Source organism: Ursus maritimus, unplaced genomic scaffold (assembly GCF_017311325.1).
Source record: "Ursus maritimus isolate PB19 unplaced genomic scaffold, ASM1731132v1 scaffold_16, whole genome shotgun sequence".
NCBI classification, from domain to species: Eukaryota; Metazoa; Chordata; class Mammalia; order Carnivora; family Ursidae; genus Ursus; species Ursus maritimus.
Genome location: NW_024424008.1, coordinates 9524553 through 9546059, shown reverse-complemented (window position 1 = coordinate 9546059; position 21507 = coordinate 9524553). Strand labels below are relative to the sequence as shown.

General features: G+C 49.2%; 2 protein-coding genes across 2 annotated transcripts in view; one reads left to right on the top strand and one right to left on the bottom strand.

Annotated features, from left to right (window-relative positions):
* RNF169 (ring finger protein 169) overlaps positions 1 to 2295 on the bottom strand; it is an 84571-nt gene extending 82276 nt beyond the window's left edge. Inside the window, 1 exon segment of the mRNA XM_008707427.2 lies at positions 1794 to 2295. Within this exon segment, the coding sequence (XP_008705649.2) occupies positions 1794 to 2295 (502 nt within the window).
* A 15797-nt stretch (positions 2296 to 18092) lies between these two features.
* Positions 18093 to 21507, top strand: part of CHRDL2 (chordin like 2) — a 30668-nt gene continuing 27253 nt past the window's right edge. The window contains exon 1 of the mRNA XM_008707350.2: positions 18093 to 18174. Coding sequence (XP_008705572.2) covers positions 18093 to 18174 — 82 coding nt within the window. The remainder of the gene's footprint in view (positions 18175 to 21507) is intronic.

Genomic DNA, 21507 nt, shown 5'->3' with positions numbered 1-21507 from the left:
TAATAAGCCTGTAATTATATACACTCAATGATCCAACAAGAACATTTAAGGAAAAATATTTTTCATCACATCCTCATAAACATATAAAGTAATTGCTGGATACTCAGTGATTCAATACATCCTAATTTGGAATCTCATTTTATATAATTTTCCTTAATCACTGATACACTTTATGACAAATTTGTTCAAGGGAAAAAGTTTGCACAAATTATCGAGCCATAGCCCCTCTCATAGATCAAATTTCAGACTATTTCACAGAGGAGTCCAGACTTTAGAAATAAGAATAGAAATTTCTATCCTATTTGACCATCTAACCAACAGTACTAGTAGGGAGACCAGAAAAATACTTTTTTTTTTTTTACCATAACCTCAGAATTTGAAGCAAATTAAAAGAGCATATGAGATCATCACACAGCACCCACAAATTAGATGACATCTGGGGAGGCTTTCTTGCCTGATTTGAGCAAGAATCAGATGGAACTGTGTTTTCATCCTTAGGCAAGTTACTTAACATCTGGGCCTCAGTTTCATCTGTAAAATGGAAATAAAAGTACCTATCTCATAAGGATGTTATGAAGCTTAAAAGGAATAATAAGGAATATGGAAAGTAAGGCGGAAATAAAAAAGTAAGGTATCCTAGGACAGTGGCAGGTGTCTACTTGAATCACAACAGACTGCATTCTGGAACCTGTAGTTTCTAGACACTGCACTTTCATATACAAGCAACGCCTTCTTTTCCCTACTGAAAATAACACATGGCAGAATTCCCAACACAAAACGTGCAAATATCTGGCCTTTCCTAATCATGCTTCTTGAAAATCTCCTCCTAGGTAAGCATTTCTTATCAAAGAGCTGTAGATGTTGTATTGATTGGATGTGTCTCAAAAAGAGTCCTAAGTTATAACACAGTTTTGTTTTGTGGTTTTTACAGGACACTTTCTATGTCAAGCTCAGCACCAAAGAGTGGCAGGCAATGGGGGGTAAAGAAAGGCAAGAAGTTGAAAGCAACAGTCCTGCCTCAGATTTTTAACTGCCAGGATGATAGTAGGAAACCTACACTGCCATGGAGATAGAAGCAGCCCTTCCAACCCATCTCCATTTACGAAACTTTTAAACCCCATCCAGTTTTGTTTTGTCTCCAGCACTACTGGAGCTTATTAATTTTTGGAATTATTATAAATATAAATAACCCTGATTTATTGCTTCCTCACTATGTGCCAGGCTCTGTGCTAAGCATGCATTTTTCGAGACTTTGTGAAAACTGCACATGTGAGTTCATTCTCTCAACCCACTCTACACTCAAGTCTGAAAAGCTCCCTTCACATCCTCAAGCGCAACCGGTCCCCTTAACTCAGGATACTCCCTACCTCTCACTGATCCATTCAGGCCCAGGAGCCACTTCTTTACACGCAGTTCGACCCCAAGCTCTTCACCCAACACTAAACCAAGCACTTCTCTGATCCTCCGGGGCCCCTGCAAAGTTCGGAACCCTTCTTCCACACACCATTCCAACCTGGCCCTAACTTGTTCCAAGAATGCCGTTTCCCTCCAAACTTCTGACTTCCGTAAGGCGCGGGATCCCCTCACTGCCCCACCAAATCCATCCTGCCCGTACTTCATTCCGAAGTTCAAAATTCAGAAATAGATGCACCTGGACAGAGCCCAGTTCCAACCCCACGGGAACTCGAGTTCGGCCGCTCGAGTACGGCCTGGGACCCTCCACCCCCTAACCAGGCCAGGCCGGGCGCGCTCGGCCTCGCTCCAGACCCCAAAGGGAGGAGGGGAAGCTCCACCTGGCTCTGCGGCCGCGGCGCGCGGCTCCTGCTCCGGCCTGGGCCCCGCGGCGGCCGCGCCCCCGTCCCGCCGCGGGCGGCAGCGCTCGGGCTGGCCGCGGCGGGCGCGCTCGCCCTGCACCTCCGCGTCGGCCTGGCCGTCGTCGCGGGCCCGACGGCGGGCGCAAGCCGGGCCGCGGGCTCGGCAGCGCGGGCAACCCGGGCCCGCTGCGTCGGCGGCGCGCTGGGCGCAGCCTCCGCACAGCGAGTGGCCGCACGGCAGGGCCGCCGCTTCCCCCGGGGTCTCCAGGCACCCGGCGCAGCCCGACTCCTCCGGCCGCGGCGGTGGCGGCGGCTGCAGCAGCGGTGGCGGCAACACCAGCAGCGCAGGGCCAGAGGCTGCGCCCGGGGCCCCAGTCTTGGCTGCCGCCATCTCGTCACAGCGGCCCCGTCGGCCCCGCCGACTGAGAGCTGCCGCTGCCGCCGCGGAAGAGGCCCGAGTACTCGGACCTGCCGCCGCCATCTTGTTTCCCGTTTGAAGGGAGAGTCCGTTGCGAGGGAGAAGAGTAGAGGGCGGGGCAGTGTGCGGCGGGCGGTGCCGTCTACATATTTATGAGGGGGCGGGGCTCCAGTGAGCCCGGGGTAGCTTCTTCCCGGGCCTGATTGGCAGAAGGCGAAATCTCATTAATATTTATGATTACCTTATATGCAGTCTTCAGCCTCGCCCTCCAGTCTTTGCAATTTCCTCTTACTGAACCAGATGAAGTTGAGGACTGAGGGAATTTGGAAATTCTGAGCGATATTAAACTTTATGAAGTAATTACAGGTATTTATCCAGCTATACCCTGATAACTAAGGCTAAAGTGAGTAGGGAAGATAATGAATTATCCAGAACCTTCCCTCAGTGCTTCGTTTGATGTGCGGGTAGCTGTCATGACCAGGCCTACTGTGACCAGCAACTAACTACCAAAAATAACAGCTTCTCGTCAGTCCTCATCTCCATATCCTCCGTCTTCATATCCTTCCCGGAACTCCCTTCCCTTGGCTGGCAAGACCATACTTTCCTGGGCTTTTTTCTCAACCCCTCAGCTCTTTCTCAGATTCTTTTGAGCCCTCCCCCTTGTTTGGGGCTTAAGTGTGGGTATTCCCCTAGGCTCGGGCCTCAGTCCTTTGGGTGCCACCTCACCCTCACCTCACACTTTCTTCCAGCTCAAACTCCCAAACTGATATCTGCAGTCCAGACCTCTTGAGTCCAGCCCTGCCTATTCAACTGCCTGATGGAAACATTATCTTGGATGTCTGCATTCCTCACCTACAAAATTAAAGTCACTGTTTTCCACCCTACTTCCAAAACAGCATATTTCTTATTCCCCTTATCCTGTTAAAGGTACTATCCTCCCAGTTCCTCAAGCTCTAAACCTCGTGTTCTTTACTTTTCCCTGATCTCCCACATGTGTCAGTTTCTTATTCTCCCACCAAAATGATGATTTTCCCAAGTATCTTCTCCTCTTCATCCCACTCCCACTGCCCAATTCATGTCTCATCATCTCTCACGTAGATTATTGCAGTAGCTCCTATGGATTATCTTCCTGCCCACGGCCTCTCTTCCTCCAATGCATCCTCTACAGCTCTCAGAGTTGCTTCCCAGAGGACAGCTCGGACCTCGTCATTCCCGCTGGGGCTAGTCACCAAGTGAGGTGCTCGGACTTTGATGCCAGCCCCCCTTCTGGATGCAGAGGGGATGGAAGAAAAAAAAATGGCTCCCCTTTGATAGATGGTTCTACTGTAGCAATTCTCCCACGCTTTGCTTTCTTTGCACTAAGGTAGATCTGGAACAGGAGGACATTAAGCAAATGGCATTTCCTGTTGGGAATCTTTATAGGAAAGCATACATTTTATAAGGAGAGTAGAATCAAAAAAGCAACATAATGGAATGGAAGGCATCAGAGGCCCTGGTTTTCCATGAGACTGCCCGGAAATAGTGTCTGAACTGGTGGTAAGCCAGAGTGATTGGTGGAAGTCAGAGAACAGGAAAAAGAAAGTCGATTCCCAGGATGAGAACCAGATGGCTAAAGAACAGTCAAGAATTGAAGAAGAGTCTTTGAGTAATTGAAACAAGGTCTTGTGTGCACAGAGGCCCAGTCAGAATGCTGGCAAACACAGAAGTATGGCTTCGGCTGGACTGTCCTTGATCTGGGGATCCTCCGCATTTCAGCACCCAGTTGAGATTCCTGAGTATGCTTTGCCCAGATTCTGACAAGGAGGCCTGTGGTCCAGAGATCAAGCCAAGTACAATTAGAAATAGGACCCTCGGGGGGCGCCTGGGTGGGTCAGTCGGTTAAGTGGCCAACTCTTGATTTCAGCTCGGTCCTGATCTCGGGGTCCTGGGATCAAGCCCTACATCAGGCTCCATGCTCACTGGGGAGTTTGCTTCAGGATTCTTTCTCTCCCACTGCCCCTCCCCCAGCCAGCTCAAGCATGCGCAGGCGGGTATTCTCTCTCTGTCAAATAAATAAATAAATCTTAAAAAAAAGAAAAGAAATGGGGCCTGTGGTCTGGGCTCATTCTTGACAGCTTGCGGCTCTTAATCTGAAGCCTATTTACTGTTGGAAGAGCTGAACCACAGACATGCAACATGCTTTCTTGGACACAAAGACAGGAAATTTTCCTTTACAGAGGGAAAAAATAAGAGGTCTGAGTAGCACTAGACCAATGGCCAGGAGATCTAGGATTGGTCCTGGCCCCTGTATCCCTATCATTAAATCACTGTGTGATTTCGAACAGGTAACTTCTCTGTGGGCCTCAGTCCCCTCATTTTTAAAACAAGCGTATTGGAATTCAGCAGTCTCAACCTCGGATGCACCTCAGAAAGGTACACACACAACAACAAAGTCCCACTTCAGATCTACTGAACCCCCAAACCGAAGGTGAAATACCAGCATGTGTATTTCCTTAATGCCATAGGAATTCTTATGAAAACTCCCAGATAAGACCCACTACGGTAGATCAATTCAAAGGTCTCTTTTAGCTCAACCATTCTAGAAGTCTGACTCCCAATTTCTCCCAGTCTCTTCTTTCCTCTATGCCGTTGCCAGAGTAATCTTACTAAAGCAGTAGCAGGCACAGAAGGCAAGGCAAACCTAAGAAATCTGGAGAGTTTTTCACTGTGTGGGAAAATGAGGGCGATGAGGATGATTCTAACGTGTCAAATCTAGGAGCCTGAGATTATGATCGCAATTGACAACTGACAAAAACAGAATATATGGAAAGGAAAAGTAAAGATGAGGGCATGGTAGGCATTTTGTTTTATTTTAGTTTACCACCAGCATCTCAAGTCCTTCTTACTTGGGGGAGTGCCCCACTCTATGCAATATTTGCAGGATTGCTAAGACTAAGGCTGAGAGATATTCTCCCTGCCCCCCAGTGGCTAGAATACGACATAGGACCCCACCTGGCCACACATCTCTGAATTTTGAATCTTCAGGGAATGACATGAGACCTACTGACAAGCTTAGAATTATTCAGAGCAACAGAGACAGTAGGTGTCCAGCCACAGTGGGTCCCTCAGAGGGATTGGGAGTATGGGGGTCCCTACCATAGTGATGGTGGCCATTCCAGATTGTTCCTGAGGCACGAACTTGGTTGTGGTGCCTGCTGCCTGGCCTTGCTAGGTTACAACCCATTTTCCATATCCAACTCTCCAGCCTTCCTGTCAACTCTGTAGCCTTCCAGTAAATTCTCTTTCCTTGACATTCTCACAATTTCTGGCGTTTGCATCAAAGCACTCTGACGGAGACACTGGTTTGTTGTTTTTGAAATGTCACCTGAAAATGGTTGACTAGGGGGCTTTCTAAGTTACAAAACCATGTAAGAAGCTTAGTCCGACAGCCTAGTGTAGAATGAGCCAGAGCTGCCTGTGTTCTCGTTTCTAAGCCCCCACCTGTACCACCACAGAGCACCAAGGGAAGAGGGACTCACAGACTCGCTCGGATGCAGTCATCAAAGTTGCCAATTGAAACAAATCACAGTGCAGCCTCCATACCAATGCTCCCTCTCCAGCTGCTTTTGCTCTGCCGTTCCTACCACAGTGCAATGCTCCCACATACCAATGCTCCCTCTCCAGCTGCTTTTGCTCTGCCGTTCCTACCATATTTTCTAGGGATTGCACTGCTGCCCCAGTTCCCCGCTCTCCCTCTCATACTGCGACCACGGTTCCACACCACCCCAGCCCCCCAGAGCTCCTCATACACATCACTGCACACCCCGCCCTCCTTCCCCAGCAACTGGAGTCTCCAGCTTCCTCCAGCGGGACTGAAAGACTCAGATGTGAAGCAAGGCCATTCAGCCTCGTTAGGGCCTCCCTGCAGGCCCACCAGCCCCTTCTCGCCAGCCCAGGTGCTGAGTCTATCCCGAGACCTCACCCATCTAGGAAGGAGAAGGATCAGACCATACCAATGCCACCAATGCTCCCCTATCCTCCTCATCTCTTGGGGTGATATCTTCTCCCTGGATTCTTCCTCCCTCGAGCCAGATTTTCCCTTGAGATTTGGCGTCTCCCCTTTCACTTTAAAGATTCTTGTTACATTCTTTTTTTTTTTTTTTTTAATTTATTTGACAGAGATAGAGACAGCCAGCAAGAGAGGGAACACAGGCAGGGGGAGTGGGAGAGGGAGAAGCAGGCTCCCAGCAGAGGAGCCTGATGTGGGGCTCGATCCCAGGACTCTGGGATCACGCCCTGAGCCGAAGGCAGACGCTTAACCGCTGTGCCACCCGGGCGCCCCTCTTGTTACATTCTTACTATTATTCATCTTCCCTTACTTCCCTTTTGATTCGGAGGAAGAAGCAGTTCTTTTTTGTAAAGCTAACCCTTCTGCCATCTTTCCCGCCTCCTCCAGACTCTTTGTAAACACTCTACAAATGCAAATAAGCCTTCGTCCCTGTACTCCTGAGGTCACAGCCTAACAGAGAAACAAAACTATAAGTAAAGAATTACAACAGAAAAAAATTATAACAGAATTACATGTCCTGTAACTGAGACACACACACACGGTAATGAAGAAGCAGAAAGCAAGAGGGAGTGGGATGAAGGTTTCACAGAAGAGAAGGACATTCGAGCTCTGTTCTGGAGGACGAGGAGAAGTTCACCAGGTAGACAGACAGGATGTCCTTCCTGGCATTCCTGTGTGGGACTGATAAAAAATTCAATGTGGCTGGAACACTGGATTGGACTGAAAATGAGAGACTAAAAGGAACTGGAATTTATTGGGCAAATACCACATGCTAGGGATATGCTAGGCAATGATATATCTATCTCATTTAGACCTAAAATAACCCAGTGAGGTGTGTATAGTGTTATCTCCATTTACAGAGAAACTCAGGCTCTTGGGGGACTATTGAAAGATTTAACATTTGGACCAAAGGAGTAATATGGATGTGTATTTTATAAGACTAACTCTCAATCCTATCATTATCACCGAGGAATAAAAATAATCCAAGCAGCCTTCCTCTTACCTCTGTGGACCTGAGATATCAGTGGACAAAGTACAGGGCAGGTACCGTTCATTGATTCAACAACTCGCTTCTGAGCACCTGCTACACGGTAGGATAGTGCAGGTGCTGAGAATTCAGCAGTGAACAAGGCAGGCAAGGTATGGATGCTGCGCCCGTCTGGCGGGGCCAGCTTTAGGTACAACATTTGGCACGTTCCAGACAATGTGGACTGAATGAATGTTATCCCCTTAGACATGCCTTTAAGGTTTAGCGAGGTTCAAGGAACAGAGCATTGTCAGAAAAGGAAAAATTCCATTTAGCAGATGAGCGCATTTGTGGAAAAAAATCAATCTTTAGTTTCCTTAAATTTCCTGTCTAGATACCTATGAATTCGCCTGGAATCAGTGACTGTTCTCACTCTGTCTCTCTCTGCCCCTCCTTCCCATCCTCTTGGTTTTTATTCCTCTCTTCCCTACGCTCAGAGTCCCTATTCTTTTTCATCTAGGCTCTGGCCCAAGAGTCCAAGCAACCAATTCCATCTTTGATTTAGTTGTGGGTTTTTTCGTTTTTTGTTTTGTTTTGTTTTGTTTGTTTGTTTGTTTTTGAGGGAATAGAGGTGGCTTTAAGAAGTCCTTTAGGTTCGGGGCGCCTGGGTGGCACTGCGGTTAAGCGTCTGCCTTTGGCTCAGGGCGTGATCCCGGCGTTATGGGATCGAGGCCCACATCAGGCTCCTCTGCTGGGAGCCTGCTTCTCCCTCTCCCACTCCCCCTGCTTGTGTTCCCTTTCTCGCTGGCTGTCAAATAAATAAATAAAATCTTAAAAAAAAAAAAAGAAGTCCTTTAGGTTCAACATATAGAGAATAAGGAAATAGGCAAATGCCCTCCCCAACCCCACTTTGAGTGAAACACCTAAAAGACAGCCCTTTATCTGCTAGTGTTGGTCACCTTCCCACCAAAGAAATCCTTCTACTACCTTCACTTTGGCTCATGGCCCTACTCCAAGAAAAGAGTGAAAGGAAGGACAAAAACCCATTTTGTCATAAATAAATGGATAGATAGTTATACTGACCAGAATGAAGGATGTGCCTCAGAACAGAGCACTGTGACAGGAGCAGAAGAAAAAGTCAGGGGGACTACAAAGCAGCCCCCCAACGATTGACTGGTTTGGAAAGAAACAGATATGAAATGGGTTCAGCTGATATCAGAGCGCATGATCTCCCAAGTTCCTCTGTTCTGAGGAAGGGTGGGATTCTACACCCATTCACCAGTGACCAGTGAGAAACCTGATTTGTTCTCTTCTAGAATGATCATTGTTCCACAGTTCTTTGTTTACTAGGCTCTGAGCTCTGCTATCTCCATCCCTGGGAAAAGCCTGGAGCTGTCTCCCCGGCTGTGATGTGGCTGAGTGACCACCAGGGGGCAAACCGAGACCGCTGAGCTCTGGCCACATCTCCACCTAGTTTCCATGGAGCCAAACTCGGAATGTCAGAGCTGGAATGGGGCTTTAGAAATCATCCAGGACTTCTGATCAAATAAATTCGTTTACAGAGAAGAAAACGAAGGTCTAAAGAAGAGAAATAATGTGTCATAGCCACATAGTGAGTTCATAGTAGAGTAGGAACCAGAAACCAAGTCCAGTCCTATACACGTTCCGCCACACGAAGCTTTCTCCAGGCTCACATTTAACTGTAGAATACACTGGTTTTTTAAAATATTTTTTCCTATGAAAAGGACTTATATGTCCAATGAGATTGTAAGCACTCGGGGCCAGGGACTGTGTTTTAGACCAGCCTTGCTCATCTCCTCCTCCAACACCTAGCACGTGGCTCTGCAGGTAGCCTATGCCGAATACCAGATGGATTTCAACAAATACTGTGAAGCTCCCGTGTGGCAGCCCCAGCAATGATTCCTGGTAATACAGAGAGGAAAATGTACTGTCCCTGCCCTCAAGGAGCTCTGTCCCTAAGGGAGAAGGCAGCTATGTCAACACACGACAATAATTCTAGGAGATGAGTTGTTAACGGTGGTGCGGGCAAAGCGACAGGGAATCCCGGAAGAAAGAGTGACTATCTGGATGGGATGCCAAACTGGGTCCTGAAGAAAGAACGAGAACTCATCAAAAAGGAATAGGAGTTCCAAACAGAAGGAACAGCACAATAAGCCAACACACAGAGATGTGAAGACAAGGTGTGCTAAGCAAAAATGATTGCTTCTGAGTAGCCGGAGCACAGGACATGTGAGAAGTTAGAACGGGGGAAGGAGGAACAGTAAATAAGACTAGAAAGGTCCTTTGAAGCTAGCTATAAGGTTAATGTCTATTCGTTCATTCATTTGATAAACAGTAAGCACCTGCATGAGCCACGAAGCACTGTTGTTGATGATGATGGCGGTGGAATGATAATAAATGAGATAACAATAATGATGATGATGATGAAAATACTAATGCGGTGAAATTCCAAGCACTCGGAGTCTTAAGTCTAGGGTTCACTCCTCGCATGAATCAGATAATCCAGGTAAGTAGTCTATCCTCCATTGATTTTCATTTATTTAAAAAACCATTCAGGGGCACCCCACCTGGCTGGCTTGGTGGGTGGAGCATGTGACTCTTGATCTTCGGGTCATGAGTTCAAGCCCCGCGTTGGATGTAGAGCTTACTTAAGATAAATAAATAAATATTTTTTAAATTCAGTAAGACCCTACTATGTGTGGGCACTGTCCCAAGGAGCTAGGAATTACAACAGGGATCAAGAATTAAGGTCCAGATCCAGCCATCGCACTACTGGGTGTTTACCCCAAAGATACAGACGTAGTGAAGAGAAGGGCCATATGCACCCAATGTTCATAGCAGCAATGTCCACAATAGCTAAATCGTGGAAGGAGCCGAGATGCCCTTCAACAGATGACTGGATTAAGAAGTTGTGGTCCATATATACAATGGAATAGTACTCAGCTATCAGAAAGAACGAGTTCTCAACATTTGCTGCAACATGGACGGCACTGGAGGAGACTATGCTAAGTGAAATAAGTCAAGCAGAGAAAGACAACTATCATATGATTTCTCTCATCTATGGAACATAAGAACTAGGAAGATCGGTAGGGGAAGAAAGGGATAAAGAAAGGGGGGGTAATCAGAAGGGGGAATGAAACATGAGAGACTATGGACTATGAGAAACAAACTGAGGGCCTCAGAGGGGAGGGGGGTGGGGGAATGGGTATTAAGGTCCAGGGGCGCCTGGGTGGCTCAGTCGTGAAGCGCTTGCTTTCAGCTCAGGTCATGATCTCAGGGTCCTGGGATCGAGCCCCTTGGTCTCCCTTCCCAGCAGGGAGCCTGCTTCTCCCTCTCCAGCTCCCCCTGCTTGTATACTCTTTCTCTGTCTCTGTCAAATAAATAAATAAAATCTTGAAAAAAAAAAAAAGAATTAAGGTCCAGGCTGTCACGCAGTTTTTGTGCTCATGGAGGAGGCAGACACACGAGTGAAGGAATATGTTTCAGATAATGATAAGCGACACAAAGGAAATAAAACAAGGCAACAGAATAAAAAATGACCGGTCGGGGCCATCAGTAGATAGATAGTCTGGATCAGGGAAACCTCACTGGTGTTTGAGCTGAATGAAGTGTCGGTCAGGGAAAAAGCTGAGGGAAGAGCATTCGGAGCAGGAGAAACTTCAAGGCAAAAGACCCTTCAGGGGGTCCAGGCAGCCCAGTGTACCCCAGGAAGCAAAAGAAGTCCAATGCGCTAGAGCGTAGCACGCCCAGGGACAAAGGTCTGAGGTCAGAGGGTAGGCAGAGGCCAGGTCATGGCAGGATGTACGAAATGTAAAGGGTTTGGGTTTTAATCTAAGAGCAATGGGGGAGGTTTGAAGCGAGGAAATGACATTACTTGATTTACATGTTTAAAAGGTAACTCTGAAAAACTAATTAAAGAAATCTGTATATTGCTGGGGAAAAAGAGAGATAACTGGCGGCTCCTCAGTCCCATCTTTGGGGGTCTACAAGGCCTGCCGCCATCTGGCTGTGGGAGCCGAGTCAGAGGACGCCGCTCTCTGGCACACTCCTTGCATCATCACAGAGCCACGGAGAGCAGTGTCTGAGGACAAACTGCTTTGCGAAGGTCCCGCTGAGCATGCAGCAGGCAGGAGCTTTGTGCTTGGTGAGCGGTGACCCCTACCAGAGAGGAGGCTTCTGCTTGGTAGCAGAGCTTAGGATCTGGACGAAGCATGATCCCGCTCCACGGCTTCCGAAGACACTTGTCTGCACTCCGTTTCCCTCGTGAGGGCCCTGTGAAATTAAGGGCGATGTCTTCCCCCATCCTGGTTTCCTGATGCCTCTCTCCATCAGAATCTCTGTTTGCAGACAGTTCTGGGAAGAGAGGTCCTGCTGAGGTCGAAAAAAAGACTTAGAAATGTTCACGAAGCCACATTAAAGGCCCACACAAATAAATACAGGTGAGCCTCACGTTCATTCTACAAACATTTATTTAGGCCAACTATACGCACAATATCAGGAGATCCAAAGGAATGTGTCCTAAAGTAATAACAGGTTTTAAGGAAATCTTTGTTATATGGGTAGGTAACTCCAACCTGGCCGAAGAGTGGGAGTGGAGCGGCGATTGTTCAATTTACAAGTAAATTACCTTTGACGGTTCCTTTAAACAAGACTTTCCTCCAGATGTATCCAAACTGGACCCAGCTTCACACACTCAACCTGTTCACACCTTTCAGGGCAGCGTTGAGCAAAGGCAGTGTCCTCCAGCTGGCCCTCAGGGCTCAGGGGAGCGGAGCGTTAAATTCTCGGGAATTTTGCAAGCTGGTCGTTAAACGCGCTCATTCTGAACATTAAATTACATAAACTCACAAATCAGTTAAATTCAAAACATTCCAACTCTTCAACTCCTGATTCTATTACTACGCTTTACTATCAATATTCTTGAAACGACTTACTATCTATTGGACCTGGTAATGGAAATACCACATAATGGTGCCTACCGTCGACTCCACATTCAGTGGCGTCACATCAGTAGCTTGAAATGGGCCAAGGTGGGAGTATCTACACCATGGAAATTGGCAACCGCTACAATGCGGGGTTTTTCCCCTTGGAGAGCTGGCTGTTACACATTTATGAGCACGCCACCGATGGAGTCTCTACTATGTAGCCCCATCTTACATTCACTCTTAGATGAAACTGCTTTTAGAATCTTACTTACAGGGGCGCCTGGATGGCTCAGTTGTTAAGGGTCTGCCTTCGGCTCAGGGTGTGATCCCGGCGTTATGGGATCGAGCCCCACATCGGGCTCCTCCACTGGGAGCCTGCTTCTTCCTCTCCCACCCCCCTGCTTGTGTTCCCTCTCTCACTGGCTGTCTCTCTCTCTGTCAAATAAATAAATAAAATCTTTAAAAAATAAAAAAAAATAAAAAAATAAAGAATCTTACTTACAGAATTAAGTGGGCTCGGGGCGTCTGGGTGGCTCAGCGGTTGGGCGTCTGCCTTGGGCTCAGGGCGTGATCCCAGCATTATGGGATCGAGCCCCACATCAGGCTCCTCTGCTAGGAGCCTGCTTCTTCCTCTCCCACTCCCCCTGCTTGTGTTCCCTCTCTCGCTGGCTGTCTCTGTCTCTGTCGAATAAATAAATAGAATCTTTAAAAAAAAAAAAAGAATTAAGTGGGCTGGTTTAAGAAGTCTTTCCTTGGGGCTCATCTCTCTGATCCTTATCACTATGCTAATTTTACATAATCAAGCCCCCTACAGCCCAGGAGGAGGCCTTAGCTGCAAATAACATGGTTGTTTTTCCTAATTTTTTTTTTTTTTTAGGTGGGGGAACAAGTGGGGAGGAGGGTCAGAGAGAGAGAGAGAAGCAGACTCTCTGCTGAGCAGAGAGACCGACATGGGGCTCAATCCCAGGACCCTGAGATCACGACCCGAGCTGAAGGCAGACACTTAACCAACTGAGCCACCCAGGCGCCCCGCCACAGATGACATGTCACAAGAGGACTACTTGAAGGAAGAAGGATCTTCTTCAACAGACCTGTATTTAGCAGCTACTATGTGCAAAGCTGTGTGAAGCCTAGGGAAGACAGCACTCTGTGCTCTCGAGGAACTCACTTTAGAGGAGGTGACCTGAAACCCTTGATGACACAATGTGGTCACTGGTAAGTGCTCTAATGGAGATACAGAAGCATAGAGGAGAGAGCTAACTCAGACACCACCAGAGAGGCTTCAGTGAGAACTGGGCCTCCAAGTGCCAGCAGCTGTCTTGTTCTCCATTGTGTCCCTAGCACAGTGCCTGGCACAGGGCTGGACGAATGAAGGAGGTAGCGATCTTGATCCTGGGGGAATAAGGCTGCCAGAGAAGAGCGGGTCGAGGGAAGGCATTAGTAAAGCACAGAGAGTGCGGAAGCAGGACGGCAGGAGGGCAAAAGAGCTCAGCACGTTTGAAGAAAGAGAAAGTTGAATGTGGCGTGAGGAGTCCAGGGGCTGGAACCCATAAGGATGCGAGTATCGAAGAGGGATTCTCTGTCTCAAATCTCCGCAGAGCTCTCAAGAGACAAAAAGAGCTGGGGCGCCTGGGTGGCACAGCGGTTAAGCATCTGCCTTCGGCTCAGGGCGTGATCCCGGCATTCTGGGATCGAGCCCCACATCAGGCTCCTCCACTATGAGCCTGCTTCTTCCTCTCCCACTCCCCCTGCTTGTGTTCCCTCTCTCGCTGGCTGTCTATCTCTGTCAAATAAATAAATAAAATCTTTAAAAAAAAAAAAAGGAGACAAAAAGAGTTGGCTTGTTCTGTACAGCCCTGGGGGGAGAGCTAGGAGCGATGTGGGGAGTCACAGAAAATCGGTTATCAGTTAAAGAACTTTCTAGCAGAGCTGTCCACTAATGCAATAGGCTGGCTGCCTTGGAAGGCAACGAGCAAGTTCCCTAAGAGGGAAGCAATCAAACTTGGGGTAACCAATTGCTATGGGTAGATACTTTTTTTTTTTTTTTCTGATGAGATTTTGGAAGGATTGATCAAGTCTCCTTTCTTTTTTTTTTTTTTTAAAGATTTTGTTTATTTATTCGACAGAGATAGAGACAGCCAGCGAGAGAGGGAACACAAGCAGGGGGAGTGGGAGAGGAAGAAGCAGGCTCACAGCAGAAGAGCCTGATGTGGGGCTCGATCCCATCACGCCGGGATCACGCCCTGAGCCGAAGGCAGACGCTTAACCGCTGTGCCACCCAGGCGCCCCAAGTCTCCTTTCTTAAAGGACAACGATCTTCACGAACAACTGTCTTCCACAACAATTCTACGGAAGATGCAGAGATTTCCCTCGAGTGCTTGTTTCTCGTGTCAATCATTGATTAAAACCCACGGTAATGGGCACGCTGCAGACTCCTCCACAAAAGAATATCTTTTCAAACCACTGAGGTCTCCGCTTGTTCACAGAGCAATTGTTTCTTTGTGTGTCAGGGACCTTGCTACGTGCTGGAAGTATAGATACAAATGAAAAAGGACCCTGCTCCCCACAGTGCTGAGTAGAAACGCAAAGAAATATTTACTCCAAAATGTAAATACATATTTACGCTCCAGCAGCTACAATACTAAGTGCTCTGGGAAACAAAAGGCAAAAAATTTGCTTTGACTGGGGAGTCTCTGGGAAGGCCTCAGAGAGGAAGGCACTTAGAGCTGACTTTCGAAAAGTTAAAAGGAATTCACTAGCTAGAGGAGGAAAAAGATGGTGCGGGCAGAAGGAAAACACATGCAAACATATGAAGTCGTGAAAATGCACAGCCGGTTTGGGGAAGTGAGTGAGTGGCGGAGCCCAGGGTAGATGGGATTGGTAAGTAGGAGCCGAAATGTGCAGTCTTGGATCCGATGCTACCAATTTTGGATTTTATTCTGCAATGATAGGAAGCCTATCATTTTTTCTGTTATTTATTTAATAAACTTTTCATTTTGGAAAGATTTGTTTTTTCACTTTGAAAAGATTTTAGATTGATAGAAAAATGACAAAGAGAGTACAGATTTCTCATCTAAGAAGCATATATCCTCCACCCTGCTTTCCTCAATGCTAACATCTTACGTAGCCAGGGAACCTCTGTCCAGACGAAGAAACCAAGATTGGTACATAACTATTAACTAAAGTATAGACTTGGCTCACCAGTTTTTCCACTAATGGCGTTTTATTGTCCCAGAATCCAGTCCAGGATACCACACTGCATTTAATGTTATTTATTTACTTCAAATAATAGATTTTTTTAAAGATTTATTTATTTGAGAGAGAGAGAGTGCACACAAGAGCACGAGGCGGGGAGGCGCAGAGGGAGAGACAGAGAAGCAGACTCCCCAGTGAGCAGGGAGCCTGACATGGGGCTCGATCTCAAGACCCTGAGATCATGACCTGAGCAGAAACCAAGAGTCGATTGCTTAAATGACTGAGCCACCCAGGCACCCCTCCAATAATGGATTTTAAGGAGAAAATGGTATGATCAGATTTGCCAGCGGAAACAATCAGCAGAATTCTTAGGGCACACGTGAGGAAAGTACATTGGAGGGGCCCAGCCTTGCTTAGAAGCTGTCGGCAAAGTCCAGGTAAAGGATGAGAATGGCCCCAACTCTGGGAGCAGTGAGCAGTGAGAGGAGGCTTGAGGTGTGTTTGGGTTTCATGGTAGAGACCTTTCCTGAAGTATAATGGGCAGGCTAGAGGACAGGCCGATCTTAATTCACCTTTCCATCTAAGACATGAATATACGTGTACAGCAGACATGAAACAAAGATGGAGAAAGGAAAAGATCTCTGTCCCAGATCCTTGGGATGAGATTATTTCTGCAATTAAGCACTAAATTTAACTCTGAGCTCCCTGAAAGCCAAGGCGAAAAGGGAAGCATGATGACATACATAGCTCTCATTAGCTGTTAAAATCAAGTATACTCAAGGAAGAGAAAGAGACTGGCCAGATTGGAGTGGGAGAAATTAAGTCTGAAAGGCACCTAGGGGTAGATCATGCTTGTCCCTGATTCTGAGAGCTCTGGGGAAGCTCCGTCTCTGGGGATCACTGGTTCTTCCCAGCGCTCTCTGTTCTGGAGGGAATAGCCTCCAAGTAAATGGGAATGGGGAGCCCAGCCTTATTGTAGGAGGATATCTTTATAGCCAACCAGCCAGAAGTGTGCAAAGCTGGAAATGATGTTCTGCCAGAGTGGCATGTGGCTCAGCATTCTATCTTATCTCTTACCCTTCTCAGTCCTCTCCCCTCCCCTGCTCACTGGACTTTCCGATAGCTCTGCAAGACACGCTGGGCAGGAAGCTGAGGTCCAAAGCCGGTTAGATGAACTTTACCAAAATGGCCCAGCAAGGTAGGGAGAGAGCCAGAAGGACTCCGCCCTTTTGATTTCCAAGTCTGGGTGTTTCTACTAATTCAGGCACTCATGCAACACAAGGTATGGAGCACTAACTATGAGTTTCAGGGCTGTACCCACAGGGACCTCACCTTCTGGTGGGAAAGATGACACTTTGACAACCAGCTCTCACTGAAGAGGACTGAACTCTCAGAGACGTGCAGGCCTTACCTGCAGAGACCAAGGAGAGATCACATCGTGCTTCAGGAGTGGGAGGGGGAAAAGCGGAGGAAGACTTCCAGAGGAAGGGCCAAGAATCCCCCCCCACACACACTGGATTTCAACCTAGGCACAGAGCGTGTGGGTAGGAAGGGGAACTGGTAAGGTCATTCCAGGTGCCTGGAATTATGACCCCTTCTTTTTGAGATGTGAGTACTTTGACGTTCATTATCTCATTTCATCTTCGGAAAAAACGTGGAACGTATTAAGATCCCCATTTTAGATTCCGAGGTGGCGTGTCCAGGGCCACAACCAGAATTAAGGATGGCAAGTGTCCTGATTTCATCCAGAGTTACGGGCACGCACCGCCCAGCCCTGAGCGCCTTGCGGTTCCCGCAGCCCGCTTCCCCTCTCCCACCCCCACATCTCATCCTTCCCCACCTGAGTTCCACCTGAAGCCTAACTGGGTTGCATCTTCCTGAGCTCTGGGCGCCGCGGAGAGTCAGGGGTTAAAGCCCGTGGTCCGGGTGGCCCCTTCCCCCTCCCCAGCCCTCTCGCCTCCTCTCGGCGCCGCGCCTGGAGCGTGCGTCCCGGAGACCCGCACGAGAGAGGAGGGGAAAAGTGGGCCTGTTTCTCGGGTGGCCAATCCACCGAGCCCGCGGTGCCCCAGAGGAGGCGCCAGTGCTAGGCCAGCGCCAGGCCGGGGCTGCCTGCTTCCCGCGGCAAAGTACAAATGCGCCCGAGCGCGGCGCCTGGCGCCCTTGGCGTGCACAGCCGGCCCGCGCTCAGCCAGCCCCAGCGGCCGCCGCGCCGCCGCCGCCGCCGCCGCCGGTACCGCCGCCGCGCCGGGCCCCAGGACCCCGCAGCCCTACCCCGAGCCCACCGAGCAGGGGGCGCCGGCCGCTTGTAGCCGGCGCGCCCGGAACAGCCCGCTGCTCCCGCGCGCCTCGCCCAGCGCTGCGCGCTCTGCAGACCCTGTCCTCCCCGTCTTTCTCCTCCTCCCCTTCCTCTCACCTTCTCCTTCGCTTTATTGCTTTCCTTTCTTGCCGCACCTTTCTCCATCTCTCCATCTCTCTCTCTCTCCTTTTCCCTTGTTCTCTTTCCACCCTCCTCTTATTCCCACCTTGGACCTCCCTTTCTGTCCTCACCACCTACTTCACCCTTCTGGGACTCTCCACTGTAGAGGCAGCCCTCCCTGGGTCTGCGGGTTGCTTTGTGCCCCTGTGCCTCAGTGCCCTCATCTCACTTTCTCCCGACGCCCCTCCCGGCTCAGCGCCCGGCGGCCTGGCCCTGGGGGAAGGAAGGATGGTTCCCGAGGTCAGGGTCCTCTCCTCCTTGCTGGGACTCGCGCTGCTCTGGTTCCCCTTGGACTCCCACGCTCGAGCCCGTAAGTAGGGGTGGTGGTAGGGCTGGGTAGGCAGAGGAGGGATTCGAGCCCCTGGGATGTGCGAGGAAGTGCCAGGACTCCGGACCTGTTCTGACAGCCGCCAGGGCAGCACCTGCGTGGGGAGAATGGAGACTCCTCTGCCGACCAGTATGGGCTGATGAGTGTGGGATATTGGGGGGGGGGGGCTCTTGGGGAAACTTGGCAAAACTCAGAGCCAACAGGGCTGCTGCCATGGACCTGAGGATGGGGGTACTGAGGGCGGTGGGAGAGAGGACAGGACGCTGTGCGTGTGTGTTGGCTGCTGGCGGTGCTTCGCATTCTCAGGAGAGAGACGGGCATGTCTGGCTGCAAGGGTGTGATGAAAGTGATGAAGACTAGACTACTGCCCTCAAGGGAGCCCATGGAAAGACAGAAGAGCTAACTAGATAACCTCGCTCTGCTACCCCTTGGGATCCTCACAACACTCCCTTGAGGTGGGTGTTGTCATTTGCATTTTACAGATGAGGAAACAGGTTGACGAAGAAACTTGCTGAAGTTTACAGAGCTAGTCAGCCATCCAAAGCCCAACTCCAAATCCTACGCTCTTTCCCCCTGCCCCACAGCATCTGGAAGGAACCCTGATTTGGAGTTATAAGACTTGGGAGGCAGCAAGGGCACAGGGAGGCGGAACAGTCTTCACTATCCCAGATCTTTTGAATACCAGCAGGTGGAGGGCACTTCTCTAAGCCTCAGTTTCCTAATCTCTAAAATGGGAGTCAACATCCCAGGACTGTTGTGAGAATTAAATTGGAGAAAGTATGTCAAGCAACTCGCACCAGCAACTAGCGGGCACATGGTAGCGTCATTAAAAATATCAGTCTCCTAATTCGTGCTTTCTTCACTTAGACACAGTGTAACCTCAAACAGTTTATATGATCTCTCTGAACCTCAGTTTCCCCCTGCCCCTGCAAGAAGCTGATGGACCCCCTCCCCATCCCCAGTCTCTTGGAATGCCGTGAGGATGGAAAACAAAACCAAAGATTCACTTAATGAGAAGGAGGGAGCTTATCTCAAACTCTAAAATACCTGATAAAGAAACTGAGGGCGAGGAGGGGCAGGAGTCTGCTCCAGGTTACACAGCACAGAGCCTGGGATGAAGACCCCAGCTTCCCAAGTCCCAGCCTAGCACTCTGTCCTCCCCACAGCTCAGCTCCCCCTTTCTTTTGCTGCCTTTCTTTTGCACGTGACTTTCTGGAGCTGGCGGGGCTGGATTCTGTTTCATTCTTGTCTCTGCTTGTGAGGGCAGGCTGCATGTCTGGTCGTCTCGGGCTGCCAGCAGCATGAAACTCATAGAAGTCCTCAGTAACAAGTAATGGAAAGAACTCAGTGTTGGGTTCAAGTCCTGCCTCTGGCCCTCAGCAGCTGTGTGACTTTTCATATGTCACAACTTCTCTGAGCCTCGATTTCTTCATCTGAGACACGGACGCACCTGGAACCCAAAGGGTTCTTGGGAGGATTCAAGGAGGTGACTGTGTTAAATTCGCCAGCACAATGCCTAGTACTCAGTAAATCTCTCCTCCCCTTTCTTGGGCCCTGGAGGTTTCCTCCTAACACTTACCTGTTGTTTCTTAAAAGAGACTTACACAGAATGCCCTCCACGACTGCCTCCCTTCCTCTTGGCACAGCATTCTTAGCCCCCAAGGCTTTTTCTCCAGGCATCATTGCCCTGGATACATCTCTGAAAGATGTCCCAGAATCAGATCGTTGTGCGTGACTGCTGATGTCCTACCCACACCCGTCCTGTCAACCTCCCATATGTTGCCAGCCCTCGTCACCTTGCTGGATCACACTTCTTCCAGCAAACTTTCCCTTGCCACCCAAGCCACTTCCATCTCCTTGCTCTGTGCCTCCACTGGCCTTCAGGCCCCTCCCCACCTCTCACTGGGTCCTGCCAGAATTCTCTCTCCCCTACAGCCTGGAGCTTAGCTCCACACATGCAAGAAAACAACTCCGAACAGACTTGAATTAAGGCGAGGTGGACTGGCATTCAGAGGGGTGTGTTCAGATCCTGGGATGTCAGAGCTGAGTCTTTGAAAGTCATCAGCTTCTACCTGCAATGATCCTATCCTTCTAGTTAAACTGAAGCCCAGGAAGTGGGAGTGACTTGCCCAAGTTCACATGGCAAATTTATTAAAGAAAAGAATGAACAGATGTGTCCCTTATGGTTGTGTGCATTGGGACAAATCACTCCCCTTCTCTGAACTTCGCTTTGTCTGGTGCTGACTCTCAATCTAGGAACCATCCTATTCTGTAGTCATTTGCCAGGGTCTTATGTGGGGGTCTCTTAGGAAGGTCCTCGTCTTAGTTCAAGGAAGAGCCCGGGCCTGTCGTGCACAAGAAATCTCCTGGTGGTAGCTCGGGTGCTTTCAGAGGTGGCACCGACAGATGGGAATTCTCAGCATGTCAGAGTCCCGAGGCGGCTCAGCCCTGCAGAAGGCCTGGGAGCACACAGACGGTTTGCTCCTCGGTTACCGCTCAAGACTATTCAAACAAAGGTTATTCTGTCCTTGGCTCTGTTTCCAGCCACAGACTGAGTTCAACCCGGATGGAGTCTCAACTCGGGCCCAGGCTGACCCCTGATCCTCAAAACTCTGACCACAGATCGCACCCTGATTCCAGGTCCATGACCTGGCCACTGGCTGATACCAATCCCGGCCCCAGGTGGAACCACAGACATGCGTGATGTTAGTCAGTTTGGGCACCCATCCCTGTGTGGAATGAGAATCTGCGTAGTATCTTGACTCCCTCTCCAGTGCTCTTCCCCCATGTCAGTGCCTCTCTATTGTGCTCTTCCCTTACTCATTGCTCCCTCCCCACCCCCCACTCTTGTGGTACCCGGCATGCTTCTGCTTTCTCTTCCTTCCTGCTGTCCAATCCTGCTTTCAGGAGACAGTTCTCAAGTAAAAACCTCGATCTCTATAGCCTCTCTCCAAGAGTTATTATGTGTACGGTGGGAATCGAGGCTTCTGTCCCCAGGTGACAGGATCCCAGACTGCAGAAGCAGAGATGGGGCAGGAAGGGAGCTCCCATCGTGTAAGGTGTTATAGAGGACGAATTGGAATCAGAAGGTCCAGGCTTCAGCCAGGCTCTGCTAGTAATTCCGACAGTGACCCCAGACAAGTTGCCTTTCTCTGTCCCTCAGTTTTCCCAGCTGTAAAGAGAGATGACTGACCCAAACAGATCATCATTGAGGACCACTCTGGCTTTCACATCCTGTGATTCTAAGATCAAGAGATGCTATTGCCTTGATTCTGAGTTTGCTCTGGGCTTTGGAAAAGGAAGTTGGGGGAGTTT